Below are 21,787 nucleotides of genomic sequence, written 5' to 3' on the forward strand. Positions count from 1 at the left end.
TGAGAGGAAACCAGAGCACCCAGGGAAAACTCACGCATTCCACCGGGGGGCGGGGGGGGGACACGTACAGAGAGTCCTTACAGAAAGACACCGGAACTGAACTCCAACTGCAGAACACCCCGAGCTGTAACAGCGTCATGCTAACTGATGCTAATCGTATGCATCTGGACAATCAAAGTTTTCACATTGAACAGTGGCACCTTCAATAATTCTAAAAATCAGTCCTATGGAACTATTTTTGTTTTGTCTGGAACAATCACTCAAGCACTTTAACAAAAACAGATGCCTGAATCCCAAATACCAATTTCTAATAAAGAAGGAGAAATGAATATCAAACTTCAAAAACACAAAGATTTTTTGTACTATTTTATTTCCTAATTTATGATAATTGTTGAATATTTTACAGCATGTTTTAAATGCAATTTTTCATTAGTTTTACCCAGATTCTTTGAACACTATTGCAACAAGGATGTTTTAACCCAAGTGGCTGGAATGATCAGGCATCAAGCATTCTTCAGCATTAAGAATCTCCCTCCATGCCACATCCATTAACATCACCACCCCCATCTCCACAACAAAATAACATTTGTATTTCTAGTATGAGCCATCCCTGTTGACTACTACTGGATAATTAGTGACAATCACTGTTGCATAGTTGCTAGGCTGCTGCAGTTTCATGACTATTTAAACTTATCACAGTCCAAAAGATTTTTTTTTTCTTCCTATCATACAAAAGTAGTTTAAACTCAAGGTAGACATAATAGTGTTATCACATAAGCCCCTACAGCTTTCATTAAGAGTATAACCTCACGTTTTTCCCAAAAACTAACATATTTGTTTTTATTTGAGGTGCAGCGTGGTATCAGACCCTTCCGAGGCCTTTCTGACCCGAAGAGCCCATGCGACTCAATTATACCCATGTGACCAATTAACCTACTGACCCACATGTCTTTGGAACTTGGGAAGAAACTAGAGCACTCAGAGGAAACCCACGCTGGCATGGGGAGAACATTCAAACTCCTTACAGAGATCAACAGAATTGAACCCTCTTTGCTTTTGCTGCATTATTGGTGGCATCCGTTAGTCTCACGAGACCATGGAAAGTCTTGCTTCCGTCTGTGTTGGTACAACAGCATCTGCTGTGGCTGTAGAGGCCCACACGGGAGTGACAGTCTTGGCTGCAGTGACTGCACTTGAAGGCGCTGTCCTCCAGTGTTGTCTTGGTGCTGTTTTCTCAGCGAGTGCGCTCTTCTTCAGCAGCAAGCCTCAGCTTCTCTTCTCCTCTTTTTAGACCTCTGCGTAGTTCCAGCCTCCAGTGAGAGCGATCACTTGCTATGTCCTCCCACCTCTCGACGCGCTATGCCAACAGCTATGCTACTGTACCACCCTTCTTACTCATGAACAGCTTGTTCACTTTGCACCCAATATAAAAAATATCGAACATCCAACTGTTTCTTAGTTCACCCAGGTAGTCTGAATATCAGCAGAAAGGCTGTAGATTGGCTTGCAGGTAACAGTATCTGTCATGTGTGGTAAGGAATTCAGACACAAAACATACTTCTACAAAAACTCAACTATGGTCAAAATGCATCTACCTTCATCTAAAGTCATAGAGTTATAGTCACAGAAAGACTCAGCTCAAAAACAGACCTTCATTCCAATGAGTCCACACTGACCACTAAGCAGCCATTAACACTAATCCTACATTAACTCTTTCTATGCTCCCCACCTTCCCAGCATCTCCTCCCAGGTTCTGCCACCTACCTACACTCTAGGAACAATTTACAGAGGCTAATTAACCGACCAATATACCTGTTACACATGTAGAAGTAACCAGGGTACCTGGAATAAACCCACAAGATCACAGGGACAACAAGCACACATCGCAGAGGCAGGATATCAGGAAATGAACTCAGGCTATTGCAGCTTGTGAGCCAACCATCTACTAGTTGTGCCACTGTGCCCAGAGTGAGTTATCGTGCACACATAATCGGTGCCAGAGAGCAATAAAATGCTGGACAATATACCTGATCTTTTCATAATGTGCTTTATAATCCATTACAAAATTGAGTTTCTATCCATTTAATGAGCCAGTGAATTATCTAGGACTGTTTTCCTCAGACAGTTCATGTGATTAACACTCATGGGAGGCTTGAGAACATTTCACCTATTTGTTCTCTCAAATAGCATGTGACATAGAGGTGATAAATATCTTCAAGTATGATGAACAAATTGATGTTTCCATTTCTCCTTGCAGGACATTGAATTTTGGCATACCATAACTAACTTAGCTAATTTCTGCACTGCTCTGAGAAACATGAACAAGCAAAAAAAAGAGAAAACTTTCTTATAACAAAAGTTCACATTATTTCCGAGCTGATCCCAATCTTCGCTTGCTTTGTTCCATGACAACTCTCTTAAAATCTTTAATGAAGGAAGATATCCATCCGAACATTACTTCCAAGTCTCGATCTGGTGGTTCTCCAAATCTAACCTATCAAAACAGCAGTAGAAACAGATTCAAGCTTCATGCTAAGAAAAAGCTCACATAGAAATGAAACAAAAATGCCTCTAGTAATATTACCAAGAGGTTATTGTAGGATGTCTTCATTTCATCACATTGTTTATTCAGCTGTGACAATTCATCTTCATATTTTTGAATTATAGACTGAAAACAAAATAAGGAAAAAATGTTTTAAATCTCAAAGCATTTCACTGTCAAGTTTTCAGAAAACTAGATGGAAAGGCTTCTCAATATAACCAAATTCATTTTTTATCTCATTTCTTTGTTGGCTTAATTGCCTTACGAATCAAAGCATTCCTCACTTTCTCGGATTAATCTGTCCAAGATGTGTTCATTCAGCTAACATTTTGTTGGAACCTCAGATCCAATGCTACTCCCACCCTGAACTCATTATTAATATGCTCATCTCAATTCCTCTCCTTTTCCTAGTGCCACGTGCTCATCCTCTGTGACTCATGCCAAGCCTTTATGTAAGAATAGTATAAAGTGGTGGTGCTGGTATTAATAGAGAGAATAGCATTCTGCAATATTTGGATAAATATCTTATTCCAAGACACTGGACTCTTGCACAGTATGTACTTCCTTGCATTCCTCATGCTAAAACAGAAGCGTCCTTCATGCTTTTAGATGGAAATGATTACAAATCAAAACAGATATTTGCTGACATTGCATGCCAGTGTCTGAAGCCAGTTTCAACAGCACCACCAAATTCTCCAGCATTTCTGTAATCTGAGCTATATCATTACAATAAAGAGTATGGGGAAGGGAGCAATATCTATGCTACAACACTGGGGTGGGGGGTTGGAACAAAGAAAGGCTCTCATACCCGGATGTTGCTTCAGAGAATGACTAAATATAAAAAGAATCTTGAGGATTATGAGAGAAGACTTTAGTAAGACCTGAAGGCAGTTTCAGCAACTGAATTGTTGACATTGATCAATGTCTCAGTATTACAAAGATGAACCCGAAGAAAATTAATGTAGGAGTAACAGGCTGTTGATGGTTTGAGATACAAAACACAGTTTGCTCTGTATCATACCCTCAGCTAACAGAATCATAATGGAGAAAACTATTGCAACTCCATAATACCATTCATGACCTCAGGACATCCCTAAGCACTTCACAGACAATGAAATACTTTTTGAAGTGTGGTCACAGTTGCAAAATAGCAAGTGTGGAACTAAATGGCTTACAGCATGCAATCATGAACTTCAATATGGTAATCACCAGGTAATCTGCTTCAGTCATGTTGACAGAGTGATAAATATTATAGACAGATTGCAGGAAAGGACACCACTGATATTAACATTGCATTCCATCTTGATATGAAAGTTGAACATGAGCAGCCTATTCATTAATAGAAATAACACAAAAATCATGTTCACTGAAGTCTTCCCTTTAATGTGTCATAATAAAATCATTTATGACATCAACTAGTACATTGTTTATGATTCCACATTTAAAAATCCCATTATTTGTAGATTATATTTGATAAAGCTCCTAAATTCAATGTTTATGCTAAAGTTGCAGTGCAGACATTATAAATCATAAACCTTTCTACTGGAATTACCTTCAGTTCTTTGTAGAACTGCCAGTCTGAGCTGTTCTTGTCCTTTGGCTTGAGTGTCTGTTTGTTTAGAATGATTTTTGCCATCTCATTCTTTAAAACTATAATGCAAAAACATGATGTCAGTTATTCTTATTTAGGGATTCATAACAAAACAGTTAAAACAAAATTGCCAGAACAGTAAATACAATACAGTTTGACCAATTAGAAATTTGCTTTGTCTGCCTTGGTGATGCATTTCCATTCTCTGCTGTCATGCCCCAAGTGGGGTATTGCAACAATGCACCCAGCTGTTTTCCTAAGACCCCAGTAAGGTATACATATAAAGCAAATAAGGGAACAGTGATGCTCATTAAACATCTTCAATTAAACATGAATTAGTCTGTGCAACCAAACAAACAAGTACAGTGGAAATTGTTGGATTCTGATGTTTTTGATCCTACAGGCATAAACCTGTTGCTTTACGATTGCTTTAATAAGTGCTAAAAGAACAAAGATTTGGAAACGGACTGTAACAGAGGGCCAGTAGGGGAAGGGAAAGAAGAAGCAAAGATGGCAGGCCAATATGGTCAGTTCTTTTAATACTATAGGTAAGGGACATTCCATTCAAATTTTAGATAAGAGTTAACCAATCAGATAGTCCCTATTCAAATAATGCAATACCAAGCTTCCAGAATTATACAAATGTAACCACTGGGGGACACACTAAACAATTGCATATACATGCACTGGCCACTAGGAAACATACTAAACGGTTATATGTATATAGGTAGATATATGAGATACAAGCAAACAATTAACTACTCTGCTGTAAAGTTAAGGACAATTAAACAGTCTGATCCAACAAACCCTCCCCACTGATTCTAAATCACTCATTTAGAATCATAACATCTGAAATTTCAGAGACAGAAGAACTACATTAAATATAAAATAATCAAAAGCTACCGAAGTTATGGAAATATCAAATAGTCTATATTCTTCAACGTATTCATAGAATTACATCATGGCTCAGCAGATTAATAGGCACACTCACGTAAGTTTGAATTATTCAATTAATGATCACTCTTATGCAAGTAAAATGATGTAAATTATGATTAAGTATATCAGCATAAATATAAGGACTCATAATATGGAGTAACCAAAGGTTCCAGGACTTAGATGAATCCGGTCAAAGAAATTTCATCCATCCGATTGATGTATTTTACCTGCTTCTTTATGACTATGATCAGGCAAACTAGTTTTGTCCTCAGACTCATCGGGTATGTTTTTCTATGTATATTTTCTATGTTTCTATGTATGTAAGTACAACACTCTTTGCCTTTAAGTGCACACGATCCCCCCTTAACTGCTACGAGAAGACTAATGCCATACCATTTAAAGAACCATCTTACACATGGTGAGAATTTCTGTTGTTACAATTCCCAAGGCATCAGCAGTGTCATTGCTTACTGTACCTAAAGCTGCAGCAACACTTTTAATCTCTTTATACTCCTTGCAACACCATAAAATGAGAATAAAGTTGATGCAAAATCAGCTCGGGGGATAACGGTAAAGTCTGCGCAGTCTCACAGCTGGAAAAACATAACCCAAATAACAAAATCCTAACTGATTATGCAGGAGAGAGGGATAGTCACCACTTCCACGCATAAAAGTACGTATTGATCCATGAACTTAGACAATTCCTTACCAGTCAACAGGAGCCTTGTTCAATTGTAATATTTTTCCTGTTGGATATCGTTAATGAAAATTCCAGAGTCATTACCTCATTTAATGTAAAGTGTAATTGCATGAACCTTGCTCTGCTGTAATGGCACCTTCTGAACTTTAGCAGAAGGTAGCTTTTGTAGTGAACACACAAAAACTTTTAATAGCTTTGTTATGAACATTGGATGCAGATACAGAGATATCCCAGGATAAGACACAAGTATGGCCACATATATGATACCCCTAAATCATGCTGATAATATTTACATAAATGATCCAGTTTAAGATGCTATGTGGGGAGTATGACCATCATATATTTTTGTCTTCCATGAGTATAATGAATCATGGGCATAATGTCGACATCACCATTGCTAGAATATTTAAGAATATTTTGTTCTGGATCTGCAGGAATCCCTAGCATTGATGTATATTTTGAAGTGTGTGATATACATTGACATACCCAAAAGCTAAAGGCATTAACAACATCAACAAAGTAATGCGATACTCACATATATATACTATGAATTATCTCAACTGGCACATTGTGAATAGGTAAAATAGGCAAAAATATAACAACAAGTGATAGTGAAATAAACTTCCTGATTCCCAGTTGCTGTAGGCAATGTTCAAAGTATTCTGGCTGGTTATCCACTCACTGTAGCCCAGCAGCATAAGTACTGTGCCAGAGCTTAATGGCACATTAACCACAGAGTTTGTTTCCTTCGTCAAGTAGCACTTCAGCTTGCTTGCAGTGGCTGGCGTGTATCCACTTACTTTTACCTTCAACTTTTACCACCAAATTAGTAATTAGCAACACTTGATAAAGACCCTCTCATCGTGCTCCCAGTAGTCCCTTATGTGGTTTCTTAATCAGGACCCGTCCACCAGGAATCAGGGTGTGTCCTCCTGTAAGACCATAAGACCATAAGACAAAGGAGCAGAAGTCGGCCATTCGGCCCATCGAGTAGGTTCCACTATTTTATCATGAGCTGATCCATTCTCCCATTTAGTCCCACTCCCCCGCCTTCTCACCATAACCTTTGATGCCCCGGCTACTCAGATAGCTATCAATCTCTGCCTTAAATACCCCCAATGACTTGGCCTCTACTGCTGCCCATGGCAACAAATTCCATAGATTCACTACCCTCTGGCTAAAAAAATTTCTTCACATTTGTGTTCTGAATGGGCGCCCTTCAATCCTTGTCATGCCCTCTCGTACTAGACTCCCCCATCATGGGAAACAACTTTGCCACATCCACTCTGTCCATTCCTCTCAATATCTGAAGTGTTTCTCTGAGGTCTCCCCTCATTCGTCTAAGCTCCAAGGAATACAGTCCAAGAGCAGACAAACATTCCTCATATGTTAACCCTCTCATTCCCGGAATCATTCTAGTGAGTCTTCTCTGTACCCTCTCTAACGTCAGCACATCCTTTCTTAAATAAGGAGACCAAAACTGCCCACAGTACTCCAAGTGAGGTCTCACCAGTGCCTTATAGAACCTCAACATCACATCCCTGCTCCTATACTCTATTCCTCTAGAAATGAATGCCAACATTGCATTCGCCTTCTTCACCACCGACTCAACCTGGAGGTTAATCTTAAGGGTATCCTGTACGAGGACTCCCAAGTCCCGTTGCATCTCAGAACTTTGAATTCTCTCCCCATTTAAATAATAGTCTGCCCGTTTATTTCTTCTACCAAAGTGCATAACCATACACTTTCCAACATTGTATTTCATTTCATTTGCCACTTCTTTGCCCATTCTTCCAATCTATCCTAGTCTCTCTGTAGACTCTCTGTTTCCTCAGCACTACCAGCCCCTTCACCTATCTTCGTATCATCAGCAAACTTAGCCACAAAGTCATCTATTCCATAATCCAAATCGTTGATGTACAACATAAAAAGAAGCAGCCCCAACATGGACCCCTGTGGAACACTACTGGTAACTGGCAGCCAACCAGAATAGGATCCCTTTATTCCTACTCTCTGTTTCCTGCCAATCAGCCAACGCTCTATCCACGTATGTAACTTTCCCGTATTTCCATGGGCTCTTATGTTGTTAAGTAGTCTCATGTGTGGCAACTTGTCAAAGGCCTTCTGAAAATCCAAATATACAACATCCACTGCATCTCCCTTGTCTAGCTTACTTGTAATTTCCTCAAAAAATAGATGTACTTCAAGTGGCAGAAGCCTGTTGAGAAGTCATCTTTGGTTAATTTCACACAATCGTTGACTCGATTGTCTGCCATAAAGTGTATATCAGCCTCTCTGAGATCGACAGTTCCTGGCAGCGACATGGGACATCCTGTTACCACCTTGAATGGACTTAGTTTAGTTTTCTTGTTTGGCATTGCTCTGATGCTACATAAGCCCATAAGAAGAGCCGTAGACTATGGCATAGCTTCCACGTGAGACTTCCATCACTGTTTGATGCTCCCATTCATTCGTTCAACTTGTGCCGATGACTCTGGGTGATGTGATCAATGAAAACACCATTCAATGTGCATCAGTCAACATAGCTCCTGACAAAAACTCCAGTGAAATGTATTCCTTGACGGAGTCGAGATGACATGGTAATCCCCAGCCCAACTTTGTTTCCATTATTTCAGTTGTCGTGTTCACTGCATATGTTGTCAGCACTTCTTCTAATTCTCTGACTTTTTAAACTTACTTTACTTCTTTTTGTCTGCCTTTTTTGCAATTTCATTCATGAACACATTTCCATGGCTTTACATGGGAGCCATTTTGAAGTGGCTTTTAATATATTTTAAGACAGCAACTTTTGACGTCAATTGTGTGACATTTATGAGTTATTCTAATTGCCCATTACTGATTGGGGTTCCTACGGCCAAAAGAAATCCTCATTGTCTCCATAAGTTTCGAAAATCATGACCTCCAAGAGCATATCAAGAGTCAGTGTAGATATTAGCTGATCTTATTTCTGCCACCTTACAGGCTTCTATCAGAGCTTTTAGTTCTGCCTGTTGGACAGGAGCCATGCTTCCTGATGCCAGAACTTCAGTTCCAGAAACGACTATTCGAATTCCCCTCTCAATCATTGAGGGGCCGTCAGTGTACAGTCCTTTGGCAGAGTAATAACTAGCTGTCGGTTTCCATGCTCTTGAGTTAAGAATGCCAACATGTATTTCTTTTTGACATACAGAGTAAATGATTTACCCGTATCAGGGATTCTTAATGCAGGAGCCGTACAAAATGTCACCTTTAAAGTTTGAAACACTTTCAGTTGTTCTTTCAGATTGGTGAATGGTTAGGAAATAGTTGATCTGCCACAGGGGTTAGCTTGAATAGCAATGAACATAGAACATAGAAATCTACAGCACGTTACAGGCCCTTCAGCCCACAATGTGGTGCCGACCATGTAACCTACTCTAGAAACTGCCTAGCCCTACTGCATAGCCCTCTGTTTTTCTAAGCTCCATGTTCAAATTTAAGAGTCTCTTAAAAGACCCTAGTGTATCCACCTCCACCACTGTCACCGGCAGTGCATTCCACACGCCCACCACTCCATGTGAAAAACTTACACCTGATGTCCCCTCTGTACCTACTTCCAAGCACCTTAAAACTATGCCCCTTCATGTTAGCCATCTCAGCCCTGCGAAAAAGCCTCTGGCTATCCACACAATCAGTGCGTCTCATCACCTCATACAGCTCTATCAGGTCACCTCTCATCCTCCCTTGCATCTTCAGTCCTACATGTCTCCATTCCCTCGGTATTTATTGGACCAATCTGTGACATCGCTGCCAATCTTATTGTTTCATCACTGTCATCTTCACTTGAGTCATTAGGAGTTGTTGTATGGTCCCTGTCACGTCCATCCTGCAATTCCTCGGAGCTCAGATTGCTTCACTGTCCTGGAGAACTGTCCGATGTAGGGGATGTTTCCCAAGGAGGAGCATCACTGGAAGGACTGCTCACTGGGCTGGCAGGACCACCACTTGAGGTCTCTGCCCAGCTTTTTGCTATTGTTTCAGTCTACTTTGAAGCTCCGTATAATCCATTTGAGCTTATACTCAAGTACATACATTTTATTATTGTGACTGCGATCTTAAAATACTATAATATTGCAACCATACTTTTAATAGATTGTCCTGCAACCAAAGTTTCTTCTGCACTCCACCACCTTGTATGCATTTAATTTTTACAGATCTGTTTCTTCAAAATAGCATTGTGCAGTAGTTTCCAAACTCCTACACTTCTATCGGATCGTGTTCCGAAGCCAGAACTAGTCAATTCTCTCAGATCATTTTGAATGAGAGGAAGCTCTTACCTCTTTTGTTTGCGTGCTAAAAACTTCCACTTCTTCTATGATTTTTCCTAGTCCTTAAATCTTTGCAACCATCTTTGCTAACAATGCCAAAAATTGTTGGACAACTAAACAGATTAATCCAACAGAGCTGTCCATATACAGTGCTACTTAAGATTAATTCTTCCCTTCCGTTGCTCAGCCAGAGGAAGCTCTGTGGAAGAGTAACACTGTTTTTGCAAGAAAGTACTCTCTTGCAACTTGCTCCCAGTTCATATATATGCAGACAGTATAACCTGTATCCTGGGCCTAGGTAGGTTTCTTTTAAGTCTTATTGAATCATGCTGTTGTGCTTGCTATTGGTATTGGGGCAGAAGAATTTCTGGAAGTCACATGCCAATGGATGCCATTTGCCATATCTAGGCACATTACTGTACTCGTACCTCATATGCATGGAATGTACATAAGCAAAATCAAAGACAACAGAAACCATGGAAGTATTACATTATCAAGTTTGAAATAAAACCCCATTTGCAGTGCACTGTAAAAAATCTCTTGTCCAAGTACTTTGTTCGGCTAGAATTTCCTCAGAACACATGCAAATAGTGTTGCAGTAACTCTGGTGTTACTACAGTAAACTGCAAATCCCATGTGCTCAGTTTTCCATGATGGAGGAATTTAGCAAACCTGAAGCTGTTAGAGTGAAGCATGGATTAGTGTGAAAAGTAATTGCTATGCTCCATTGTAATTTAATTTCATTGCCCTTAACTTGTTCCTTTGTCCTACTGAAACTTCATTTCATTTCAGATTCTGATAAGACATACATATCATTGGTTGAGAGGCACAAATACAATATCAAATAATATGTCAGTTGACAAGTTGTTTTAACATTTAAATGTCTAGACAGGACTGAAATTTGCTATGCAGGGAAGATAGTTTGGAAGAGAAGGACAGATGTAAATAAATACATTATCTCATATTTCCACAAAATTCATGATAAAACTAAAAGGATACATAAATTCAAAATATCTCAGTGGGATGTTTTTTCCAGTCTGCTCTTTTTAACAATGTCCATTATTTCCTGCTCTTGAGCAGATGCAGATGCAGCAGCTAATCTGGACATCGGAAGTTTTGAGAGAAGGAGACTTCAGTCAGGTTCACTGCCTGAGTACAAAAGGCAGCAGCAGGTCGCTACAGCAAAAAAGATCTTTGACGAGTGACCGATCCAGACATTGGAAGCTTTGAGAGGTGGGAGACCTCAATCAGGACCACCGTCCGAGTGCAAAAGGTAGCAGTGGGTCTCTACAGTGTTACGGAGCTGTGACCAGAGAACAATCAGCATTTGGGATTGACGAGAAGGAGCAAATTAAAAGAAGGCAGGGGCAAGGGCAGGGGAAATAACCTAACAGAGGAACGCCACCATGGCCTGATTTCTGGCACCATCTGCCTCTGACTCAGAAGGGAAGAGGGAAGAAGAGGCACACTCTGGTGATAGAGGTTTCATTAGTTAGGGGAATGGACAGGAGGATCTGTGAGTGAGAACAGGATTCCAGGATGGTATGTTGCCTCCCGTGTGCCGGGTCCGGGATATCTCAGATTGAGTCTTAAGCATTCTTAATTGAGAGGGTGAACAGCCAGAAGTTGTGGTCCATATAGGTACCAATGACATGAGTAGGACGAGTGATGAGGTTCTGCGTAGAGAGTTCAAGGACTCAGGTGCTAAGTTAAAGGGCAGGACCTCTAGGGTTGTACTCTCAGGATTGCTACCCATGTCACCTTCTAATGAGGCCAGAACTAAGAAGATTATACAGTTTCATACATGGCTAAGGGATTGTGTAGGAGGGAGGGTATAAGATCTTTTGATCATTGGTCTCTCTTACAGGGAAGGTGGGACCTGTACAAAAGGAATGTCTTGCACCTGAACTGGAGGGGTCTAATATCCTAGTGGAAAGGTTTGTTAATGCTGCATGTTGGGGTTCAAACTAGAATTTCTGGAGGATGGGACAGTTAGTGTCGAGGTTGTGGAGGCAGATGTTGGTAAGACCTCAGACAAAGTAAGGAATCAAAAGGTTGAGCAAGATGCGACTAGTGTCCTGAGCTGCATATATTTCAATGCAAGAAGTACCGTAGGAAAGGTGGATAATGATGCTGAAGGTGGGGTAGCTGGTTTACAAAGAGACAATGTGTAGTGAGGAGAGGCTGTTGATAGTGCAAAATTACAGTCAACAGGATGAGTTGCAATGCAAAAGGTGGACAAAATCCAAAAGGGCGAATACAGTTGGTATATTGGAAAGCACGCAGTATATGGAATATGTTAGATGAACTTGTAGCACAGTTGCTGATTGGCAGGTATGATGTTGCAGGCATCACTGAATCATGGCTGAAAGAAGATTATAGCTGAGAGATTACTGTCCAAGGATACACATTGTATCGAAAGGATAAGTAGGAAGGCAGAGGGAACAGCATTGCTATGTTGGTCAAAACTGAATTCAAATCATTAGAAAGAGGTGACATAGGGTTGGAAGGTATTGAACCATTGATAGAGCTAAGGAACTGCAAAGGTAAGAAGACCCTGATGGGAGATGTATACGGGCACCCAGTAAGGATGTGGCATACAAATTACAATGGGAGAAAGATAAAGCTTGCCAAAAGGGCAATGTTACAATAGTCATGGGGGACTATCATCAGCGAATTTAGATACACTACACTCGGTCCCCTCTTCCAGATCGTTAATGTATATCGTGAACAGTTGAGAGCCCAGCACCAACCTCTGCGGCACATCACTCACCACTGATTGCCAAGCAGAGTAACACCCATGTATCCCAATCTCTGACTTCTATTAGTTAACCAATTCTTTATCAATGCTAATGCATCACCCCAACTCTATGCATCCTTATCTTATAGATAAGTCTTTTATGCAGCACCTTATCAAACACCTTCTGTAAATCCCAGTAAATAACAGCCATCTGTCCCCCTCTGTTCACTGTACTCATTATATCCTTAAAGAACTCCAGTAGGTTTGTCAAACAGGACCTCCCTTTGCTGAATCCATGCTGCGTCTGCCTAATGGATCCATTTCTTTCCAGATGCCTCACTATTTCTTCTTTCATAATAGCTTCAAGCACTTTCCCAACTACAGAACTAACTGGTCTATAGTTGCCTGCTTTTTGCTTACATTCTTTTTTGAACAGTGGCATGACATTCGCTGTTTTCCAATCCACTGGACCTGCCCGGAGTCAAGAGAATTTTGGTAAATCATCACCAAGGCCTCTACTGTAACTTCTGCAATTTTGTTTAGTACCCTGGGATGCATTCCATCAGGACCAGGGGACTTATGTATCTTCAGGCAAACAAGTTTGCTCAGAACTACCTCTTCAGTGATAGCTATTGTATTGAGGTAAATACCTCCCATCGCATTCATAACATCTCTCTATGGTTTGTTAGATGTGTCCTTCACCGTGAAGATCGACACAAAATAGTCATGTAAAGGCTCTAGCATTTTCTCATTATCCAATATCAATTTACCCTTCTCATCCTCCATGGGACCTACATTAACCTTAGCCACCCTTTTCCACTTAATATAATTATAAAAAATTTTACTATCCATTGTTAAATTTTGTACTAGTTTATTTTCATAATCTAGCTTCCCTTTCTTTATGGCTCGCTTAATGGTTCTTTGTTGCTTCTTAAAGTTTTCCCAATCTTCCAGTTTCCTACTACTCTTGGTGACTTTGTGTGCACAAGCTTTTAGTTTGATGCCTTCTTTTATTTCCTGTGTTATCTTAGGCTGGCTCTGCCCACAGTTACTGTCCTTGCTTTTAACTGGAATATACTTTTGATAAGCACCATGAAAAATCTCTTTGAAACTCTTTCACTATTCCTAAACTATCCCACTATATAGCCTGTATTCCCAGTCTACACAAGTCAAATCCTCCCTCATCCCATTGGAGTCTCCATAAAACAAAGAGCAACACACATAAAAGTTGCTGGTGAGCGCAGCAGGTCAGGCAGCATCTCTAGGAAGAGGTATAGTCGATGTTTCGGGAGTATTGTGAGCAGTTTTGAGCCACTTATCTTAGAAAGGATGTGCTCAAAGCAGAGAAAGTTTAAAGGAAGTTTATGAAAATGATTCCACGATTGAATGGCTTGTCACATGAAGAATGGTTGATGGCTCTGAGCCTGTATTCTCTAGAAGTCAGAAGAATGAGGGGTAACCTCACTGAAACTTATCGAATAGTTAAAGACCTTGATAGAGTGGATGCGAGAGGTTATTTCCTATGGTAGGAGAGTCTAAGACCAGAGTACACAGCCTCAGAGTAGAGGGGCAGCTTTTAGAATGGAGATGGGGAGGAATTTTTTTCACCAGAGAGTGGTGACCCTGTGGAATTCTTTGCCACAGGCAGCTGTGGAGGCCAAGTCTTTATGTATATTTAAGGCAGAGGTTGATAGATTCTTGAAGGGATATGGGATGAATGCAGGAGATTGGGACTGAGAGGAAAATTGGATCAACCATGATGAAATAGCAGAGCAGACTTGATGGACCAAATGGTCTACTTCTGCTCCTATATCTTATGGTCTTATGTTCTTGTTTTTCTCCCACTTTCCATATTTCCTTATGCCATGCAGTAGGAGAAGCTATTTCAGTAATTGAGTCTACGCTGACACACAGGACAATCCAATTCCTAGAATATTTTTATCCTTGTTCCCATCACCTTTCCAAGATTCTACTACTCACCTATACTTATTTTTTATTATCCTTCCATGCCTCACTGGTGCATCAAGTGGCAACTTTGCCGTTTCTTCAGCATTTGGCTATTTTATGTACTGGAGTTACTAGCATGACGCTTAACACAGCACGGATACAAAGCATGCAAGGAGCTGGCCAGATTCGAATCCAGGATCATTCGCACCGAAGTTTGTTGTAGATGCCACTACACCACCAACTGGCTACTATTTACTACTGCCTAGGGTAACTTGCAGTTCATCTACTGACCCACATATCATTGGGATGTGGGAGAAAACTGGACATCTGCAGGAAGTGTTTAAACTCCATAGAGACAGCACTAGAGATCATGCCGAAATCGAGAATGCCTTCCCTGTGCAGCATCTGTGCCATCAAATGACTTGACTCTATTTCCTTCCATATTCCATCTTTCTAATTTGAATTTTTGGTATTAACAAGAACCAACATCCTTAAAACACCAACTTAATGGTACCTAACTAATGCAGGAAGAGGCTCTATCCGTGCAATGCCCTTCTCTCACAGTCATAGTCATAGTCATACTTTACTGATCCCGGGGGAAATTGGTTTTTGTTACAGTTGCACCATAAAAATAATAAATGGTAATAGAACCATAAATAGTTAAATAGTAATATGTAATTTATGCCAGTAAATTATGAATTAAGTCCAGGACCAGCCTATTGGATTAGGGTGTCCGACCCTCCAAGGGGGGAGTTGTGAAGTTTGATGGCCACAGGCAGGAATGACTTCCTATGACACTCTGTGCTGCATCTCGGTGGAATGAGTCTCTGACTGAATGTACTCCTGTGCCCACCCAGTACATTATGTAGTGGATGGGAGACACTGACCAAGATGGCATGCAACTTAGACAGCATCCTCTTTTCAGACACCACCGTGAGAGAGTCCAGTTCCATCCCCACAACATCACTGGCCTTACGAATGAGTTTGTTGATTCTGTTGGTGTCTGCTACCCTCAGCCTGCTGCCCCAGCACACAACAGCAAACATGATAGCACTGGTCACCACGGACTCGTAGAACATCCTCAGCATCGTCCGGCATATGTTAAATAGAGAACAGAGTTTACTTGAAGTAGGAATTCTTCAGTTTGTATTTACCAGGAGTTCCCAATTCGGGTGCAAATTCTAGAGAAACTTTAGAAAGGTGCTTCCTTCAAAACTCAAATGTACATAACTAAGTGCACAATCTTCCATTATTCAACAGAATTAAGCGGTGCAGAAGAAAATCAAACTAAGTTCAGCCAATAACATTTGTCTGGATTCCAGGCTGACAATGCTGAAGATGTTATATGATGACATCATGTTCTACCTCTAAAATTCAATTTTGGAGGCAAAACAAATCCTTTAAAATCATTTCAATATAGTTAGAAATGATTACTTGGAAGGATTGATTAATACATCTATAAAAATGAATGAAATGAAAAATAGGTATAATCTCAATAGAAATATTCAGCTAATCTGATTACACTGAACTAAAGCTTTCAATAATATACACTATTATTTGCTCTTTATTGATTTAGATGTGCTGCTTTAGATCTTCAGTGAATGACATGTAAAATGCTCTAATATGTGTCTACTATTATTCCTGCACCAGTTTTAAACATTAGAGTGTTCTTGTTGGTCCTACCATTGACTCTAGTAAAATCATACACTCGATAGTGATGAATACATCCTGCTATTAGGGCTCGTTTTGTGCTTAGGACTGGTTGTAATAAGGTAGTTTCAAAATTAGGGCCAAACAGAATAATTTCAGAGACTCCATGTCACATCTGCAGATATGGCAATTGTGCTTGTGAATATGCACGTGTCAGCTGATTATTATTTCATTGTGATAGTATTTAACCCCATTCATCCCGTTGTAGTGTTTGTCAAGACTTGGACACAGCACAGCAACACTTCACTTCCTGTTTGCATTCGGCCTTGCCTGAGAAACTGGACTGTCAAGTCAACTGAATCTGAAGACTAGCGGTATTCGTTTTATATTTAGCTATATATAATTCTTTTCAGCCGCAGTGTAGCCTTCGTTTTCCATTTGAGAGTTTTAGTTAATGATCCTGTTTGGTCTTGTGTTCATTGTATTCTTTTCCCTTTAACATTGTTTGCATTAAAGTCTGTGAAATATCGACCCTCTTCAGTGTCTCTCATTCCGCACTTGGGTCATATCCGAACCAGGTGACAAATCCAGTTGCAAAAAATACAATTTGCACCAAAAAAATCCATAATCTTTTCAACTATGCTCAATAATCCAGTACAACTGACTGGAAAAAACAGGCAATAATTCAGCAAAGTTTTTCATTTTCATATTAATCCTCCTTATAATATTCGGAAGATCAATTGTGTCAGCTTGATACTTGAGGACAAATAGTACCACAAAATCTTTTCAAATATTAAAATGGAGCTTTTACATACCATCCACCTCTGCAATCAAACCCTTAATGGAATCTAGAAGGAAGAGAAACAAATTATTATCATGGATACAGCACTGTATATTTTCTAATATTGCTGCATGTTTCGGATATTTCCACCCACCTCCAGGAACTTCTTCAAATTCTGTGAGCTCTTGGGGAAATTTTGTCAGGCCTGGCTCTTGTGTCAAAATCTGGTCTACAAGAGCATGAAGTAAGGTGAATGTCTTATCCTTCCCTCGCAAATGGACTAGCTATAAATAATGGGTGACAAGATTAGTAACATTAGAGGATTGCTGAACACCTCTGGATAATTTCAATCTGTAAAATGTTGGATTTTACTTTATTTACCATACTGAGGTAAGTTTGAACTTCAATGTACAGCTCTTTATAAAATAGTGGATTATCATCCAAATTATTCATAATCTGCAATATATTCTCAGCAAGAATCACAAACTGCTTCCCATATGCATTACATCAAGAAGAATTAATTCTCTTTGCTGTACAAAGATGTCATCATAAAACATTCATAGGGATTTCCATTGCCAAGTTTCCAGCAAAGCTATAAATCAACTCTTCTAAAGACATTCATGACTTTACAATAAGTACTGATCCGGGAAGTCATCATAAACACATTAATTTGATGCACATTACAGTAAAATAATTCCTAGTTATGGACAATGACAGTTGATTAAAACAACAAGGTAATCATAAATAAGAAATTGTGGCATTTCAAATTGCATTCATAATTGAAAATGTTTGGTTGACTACCTTCAATGAGTGCCCTAAATGGATTTAAATACTTGAATATTTGTAATCATGTCCAACTAATACATTACAAGCTATGACATTTATCAGCTTCTTCCTGCATGCTCTTTATGGGACATTAACGTCTTAGGCATTCCATATTTCAACCTGCTTGCAGAATGATGTGCACTCAGATAGATTAGTGCTTTTCCTTCAGTCATTCTTCATTTCTTCTAATAGGTGGATCTCCGTTTGAGTAAGTAAATAGGATACCTCTTATAAACTGAAAATGGAGTAATGGGAATAGAGCGAATAGGTAAAACATAGCCAACAGCTCTTAGACTGAAACTGTCTATGAGAATGCAATGATTTTGAGCTTTTAAAAGCCAACTTCCAGTCATCAAGCAGTATAGGATAATGGAAGCTAGTGATAACCTTGTAATGGTGGGTGAGCCAAATGACCTTACAGATGAATTGGGATATACAGTAATTATTCGGTGTGTTTCATATTAACTAGCTGTTCTCCATAAACAAACAACTATAAATGTACCAATATTATATATTTAATTCTCTAAACAAATCCGTACCAAAGGCAGATGCACAGGCTTGTAAGAGGCTGCAGAGGTTTGCAGACTTCCCCATAGAACAGTACAGCATTATACAGGCTCTTTGGCCCATGATGTTGTGCTGGCCGTTTAATGTACTGCAAGATTCATCTAAACTTTCACTTCTACACAGACCTTCATTTTTTCTTTCATCAAGCCTGTGTAAGAGTCTCTGAAATGCCCTGAATGCACCTGCCTCTATCAGCCCTGTTCACTCACTGTGTTAAAAAAAACCTACCTCTGACATCTCCTCTATACATACACCCTAACACCTTAAAGTTATGCCCCCTTGTATTAGCCATTTCCACCCTGGGAAAAAGTCTCTGGCTATCCACCATGTCTTGTATACCTCTATCAAATCACCTCTCATCTTTCTCTTCTCCAAAGCCGAAAGACTTAACTACCTCAAACTATCCTCAGACGATACATTTTCTATTCCAGACATGACCCTGGTAAATCTCTTCTGCACCATCCCGAAAGCTTTCATATGCTTCCAGAGATGAAGTGACCAAAACTGAACACAATACTCCCAGTGTGGTCTAACCAGAGGTTTAGAGAGCGGCCGCATTACCTTGCTGCTCTTGAACTCGATACCCTGAGCAATGAAAGGTAACACATCAAAGGACTTCTTAACCACCCTATCAACTTGTGCTGGAACTTTAAGGGATCTGTGGGAAAGAACCCAAGCTTCCTATTTCAATGCTGGAGGAATTCAGCAGGCCAGGCGGCATCCATGGAGAAGAATACAGTTGACGTTTCAGCTGAGACCTTTCATCAGGACTGGAATAAAAGATGAGTCAGAGTAAGAAAGTGGGGAGAATAGAGGGAGGAACACTAGGTTGTAGGTGAAACTGGGGGGGGAGTAGGGGGGAAGGGGGGAAGTAAAGAGCTGGGAAGTTGATTGCTCAAAGAGATACAGGGCTGCAGAAGGGAAAATATGTTAGGAGAGGACAGAAGGCCATGGAAGAAAGGAAAGGAGGAGGAACACTGGAAGGAGGTGTTAGGCAGGTAAGGAGATAAGATGAGAAAGGGAAGTAGGAATAGGAGATGGGTGAAGGAGGAGGGACATTTCTGGAAATTCAAAAAGTCAATATTCATGCCATCAAGTTGGAGGCTACCCAGATGGAATATAAGGTGTTGTTCCTCCAAACTGAGTGTGGCTTCATCGCAACAGTCGAGGAGGTCATGGACTGACGGAATGGAAAGTGAAATTAAAATGGGTGGCCACTGGGAGATCCCTATTTTTCTGGTGGATGGAGTGTAGGTGCTCGGTGAAGCGGTCTGCCAGTCTGCATCGGATTTCACCGATATATACATCGGGAGCACAGTATACAATAGATGACCCCAACAGACTCACAGGTGAAGTGCCACCTCACCTGGAAGGACTGTTTGGGGGCCCTGAATGGTAGTGACAGAGGAGGTGTAGGGGCAGGTGTGGCACTTGTTCCACTTGTGAGGATAAATTCCAGGAGGGCGATAAGTGGGGAGGGACAAGCATATGAGACAATCTCATAGGGAGTGATCCCTGAGGAAAGCAGAAAGTGGGAGAGAGGGAAAGGTATGCATGGTGGAGATGGAATCTCGCAGGAGATGACAGAAGTAAGTGGGATCTCCCGTGGCTACCCATTTTAATTCCACTCCCCATCCACATTCTGACACGTCAGTCCATGGCCTCCTCTACTGTTGCAATGAGGCCACACTCAGGTTGGAGAAGCAACACCTTATATTCCAGCCGGGTAGCCTCCAACCTGATGGCATGAACATCAATTTCTCGAATTTCTGGTAATGCCCTCCCCATCTCCTTCACCATTCCTCATTCCCATTTCTCTCTCACCTTATCTCCTTGCCTGCCCATCACCTCCCTCTGCTGCTCCTCCCCCTTTTTCTTTCTTCCATCGCCTTCTGTCCTCTCCTATCAGAATTTCCCCTTCTACAGCCCTGTATCTCTTTCACCAATCAACTTCCAGCTCATTACTTCACTCCTCGCAGTTTCACCTATCACTTTGTGGCTATACCTCCCCTCCCTCTACTTTCTTATTCTGACTCCTTAATCTTTTTCTCCAGTTTTGATGAAGGGTCTTGGCCCGAAATGTCAACTGTACTCTTTTCCATTGATGCTGCTTGGTCTGCTGAGTTCCTCTAGCTTTTGCGTCTGTTGCTTGGATTTGTAGCATCTGCAGATTTTCACTTCCCCTTCATCTGTTCTTCCACACTGTTAATAATTCTGCTATTTACCCAGTATTCTGCACTTTACCATATTCAACATTAGCTGCCACTTCTCAGCCCAGCTCTGCATCCGAACTCTGTTCCGTTGTAATCTCTGACAACAATTTACACTATCCACAACACCACCAGTATACATGTTAACAGCAAATTCTCTAATGCACCCTTCCACTTCCTCATCCAAGTCATTTATAAAAATGACAAAGAGCAGAGGTCCCAGTACAGAACCCAGTAAAACATCATTGGTCACCAATCTCCAGACAGAATACACTTCATCTACTAACACCCTCTGTCTTCTGTGGGCTAGCCAATTCTGAGTCCACATAGCCACAGAGGATCCCAGGCCTCCTGACTTTCTGAAGGAGCCTATCAAAGGCAACCTTATCATCAGCGTAACTAAAATCCATATACACGACATCCTCTGTTCGACTTTCATCAATGTGTTTTGCACATCCTCAAAGAATTCAATCAGTCCTGTGAGACACAACATGCTCCTAGCTATACTAACTATCCCTAATCAGATTAATGCACTTAAATGTTGTGACTAAGAATCCTATCAAATAGTTTGCCCACGACTGATGTAAGACTCACTGGTCTACAATTCCCAAGGCTATCCCTATTACAATTCTTGAACAAAGGAATATTACTTGAAAGCTTCCAGTCCTTTGGCACTACTCCTATAGTTAATGAGCACAAAGGCACAACAATCTCTTCCCTCGCTTACTATTGTAATCCAGGGTATATCCTGTTTGGTCCCAAGGACTTACCTATCCTACTGTTTATCAAAAATTGCAGCACATGCTCTTTCTTAATGTTGACATGTTCCAGCATACCAGTCTGTTCTACGATGATTTCACGTTTGTCAATGTCCCTCTCACAGGTGAGTACTGAAGAAAATTATTGATGAAAGACCTCCCCTACTTCCTCTGGCTCCTGGCACGTGATTGCTCTTTTATCCCTGGTCGGCCCTACATTCACTCTGATTATC

The 21,787-nt window shown here is 40.5% G+C and overlaps 1 protein-coding gene across 1 annotated transcript in view; it reads right to left on the bottom strand.

Annotated features, from left to right (window-relative positions):
- Positions 1–291: 291 nt before the first annotated feature.
- The window catches only part of LOC134342855 (disheveled-associated activator of morphogenesis 2), a 160,546-nt gene continuing 139,050 nt past the window's right edge, over positions 292–21,787 (bottom strand). Inside the window, exons 13-17 of the mRNA XM_063041495.1 lie at positions 17,349–17,478; positions 17,229–17,261; positions 4,095–4,192; positions 2,585–2,668; positions 292–2,494 (exon numbers count right to left, since the gene is read on the bottom strand). Of these exons, the coding sequence (XP_062897565.1) occupies positions 2,366–2,494; positions 2,585–2,668; positions 4,095–4,192; positions 17,229–17,261; positions 17,349–17,478 (474 nt within the window). The 3' untranslated portion in view covers positions 292–2,365. The remainder of the gene's footprint in view (positions 2,495–2,584; positions 2,669–4,094; positions 4,193–17,228; positions 17,262–17,348; positions 17,479–21,787) is intronic.

The sequence above is a fragment of the Mobula hypostoma genome, chromosome 2 (genome assembly GCF_963921235.1).
Source record: "Mobula hypostoma chromosome 2, sMobHyp1.1, whole genome shotgun sequence".
NCBI lineage: Eukaryota > Metazoa > Chordata > Chondrichthyes > Myliobatiformes > Myliobatidae > Mobula > Mobula hypostoma.